This window comes from Bison bison, unplaced genomic scaffold (assembly GCF_000754665.1).
Source record: "Bison bison bison isolate TAMUID 2011002044 unplaced genomic scaffold, Bison_UMD1.0 scf7180017847889, whole genome shotgun sequence".
Lineage (NCBI taxonomy): Eukaryota > Metazoa > Chordata > Mammalia > Artiodactyla > Bovidae > Bison > Bison bison.
In genome coordinates this window covers 138,412-140,377 of record NW_011478462.1, presented here as the reverse complement: position 1 = coordinate 140,377, position 1,966 = coordinate 138,412, and the positions used below count along the sequence as shown (strand labels likewise).

The following is a 1,966-nucleotide window of genomic DNA, read 5'->3' as shown; positions in this document are numbered from 1 at the left end:
GCCCTTGTGCTAGTGGCTGATATCGAGAGCCTGGCTTCCCCTAGATGGACTGGCCTTTATCTGTTGCTGCCAAGAGGCCACCCCTGCTTTGTCCTCTGACCCTGGGCTGGCTCTGGGCTCAGCTGGGCCTTTGAGCCAGGAGCCTTGCAGCTGTTTTTTACCTTAAGGAGTGCGGGGGTGGCTCACCTGGTGTCAGGCCCTCTCTGGGGTCTTCCCCCTGAGCTTGGATATCTTGATGGCCCTTGACAGAGGTTCACCCTGGGTGGAACCCTCCTCCCCAAGAGACCCACTTAGATTGGGGGTGTCCACACTCTTTTCCTGGCAGTGGGACCAGGTCAAAGCTGCTTAGAGATTGTGGTGCGGGACCTCAGCCCCAGTGTGGGCAGGAGGGGCAGGGTGCCCTGGCCCACAGTCTGCCCCAGGTCCTGAAGTAACCTCTCCCACTCTCTTCCCTTCCCAGGCCAGGACCCCGTGCTCGCGGATGGAGGTGGCAAGCATGCCAGGCGAGGACGAGTATGCGGAGGACAGCTCCGATGAGGAGGTAGGCTCATTGGAGGCTGCCCGCTTGCAGGGTGGGCTGTGTGGCCACCGCAAGGCCTGAGTGGGCGTCCTGGCGTGGCCCCAGGCCTGTCTGGAAGAGCAGTTTCAGGGTCGGGGACACATGACTGCAGGAGTGTGTGTCATCACGGGCAGGGCGGCTGGGCGCGGCGCGGCCACCCTGTGCCCATGTCCTGGCCCTGGACTGTGGGGGTGCCTCTGGCAGGCAGAGGGCACCGCATCTTCTGTGGGGGCTGTGCTTCCACTCTGGGTGGACGTGGACAGGCCTCCCCCGGCAGCCAGCCTGTGCTGTTGCCTGGGTTGGGGTGGGGGTGGGGGTAGGGGCAAGCCCAGCCGGCGTCTGCACTGGACCCCAGGGGCAGGAGGCGGGCGCCCTGTGCTCTGCCCCCTCCTCCCGGTGTCCCAGAGGCCCGACTGCCATGGCCCTGGGTGAATCTGGTCCTCCCGGTTTACGTCTCACAGGGAAAGCCTGCTGACAGGCTGGGGTGCCCCATCTGGCCAGAGGTGGCTGTGACTCCGCTGCCCAGGGCTGCCCATGGGCTCTTGGGGGGTCTGAGGCTCAGGGGCTCCCTGCTGGACGTGATGGGTGCTCCCCTGCCCACCCCCTCACTGGTGTGTCCCTGCCGCCTGGGGGCAGGGCCTAAGGCCCCTCTGCCCACTGCCCTGGTGTCAGCCCCCCGGATGTGAGCCTCCTCGGGCTGGGGGGCCTGCAGAGACTGCGGTCTCCACCCCTAGCAGCTCTTCCTGCTGCCTGTCAGGGGCTGTCCCCGGCTGGGAGACACGCGCCCCCTCCCCTGCACGGCTTCTACCCCCATCCTCCGCTCTTTTGGCAGCGGCTGCAGGAGCCTTGGCCGCCCGCCCGATTCAGTCTCTGTGCGTTCAGAGAACAGAGACAAAACAAAATAAATTGGTTTCCTGGCCGGAGCAGCGGGCGCACTCAGTGAAGGGGGGCCGTGCAGCGCAGCTCCCGGCCTGTCTCCCCCTCCCAGGGGCTCTGGCTGTCGGCAGCCACATCCTGTCGGCTACTTTTTTATATTCGGTATTTTGAGAAATCGATGATGATTGTAAATGGAGTGCAGAGGCCGGGGGAGGGGCTTCGGCCCGCCCGCGGGGAGGTGCTCCTCCTGGCCTGCCCCATTCTGGAGCCGCCGCGGGGGCTGGGGGGGCCGCTTCCTCCGGCGATGACTATCCCATATGTGGGCCTGAGTGACAGCAGGAGCCGGCTTCTGCCAGTGCAGCCGCCGCGGCCCAGGGGGCGGCAGGGCTTGGCTCTCGGGGCCAGGCCCGCCTGGCTGAGGCTCTCCTCCCTGAGAAGTGCCCCCCACCCCGTCACGGCGTCTCTGCAGGGTGGGCTTCAGGAAGGGGCTTGGGAGGCTGGGGTGCGAGAGCACAGGAGGGGCGCAGGGAC

General features: G+C 66.4%; 1 protein-coding gene across 1 annotated transcript in view; it reads left to right on the top strand.

The window, feature by feature from the left end:
• Positions 1–1,966, top strand: part of BOP1 (block of proliferation 1) — an 18,066-nt gene that overhangs the window by 5,033 nt on the left and 11,067 nt on the right. Inside the window, exon 2 of the mRNA XM_010844145.1 lies at positions 461–541. Coding sequence (XP_010842447.1) covers positions 461–541 — 81 coding nt within the window. The remainder of the gene's footprint in view (positions 1–460; positions 542–1,966) is intronic.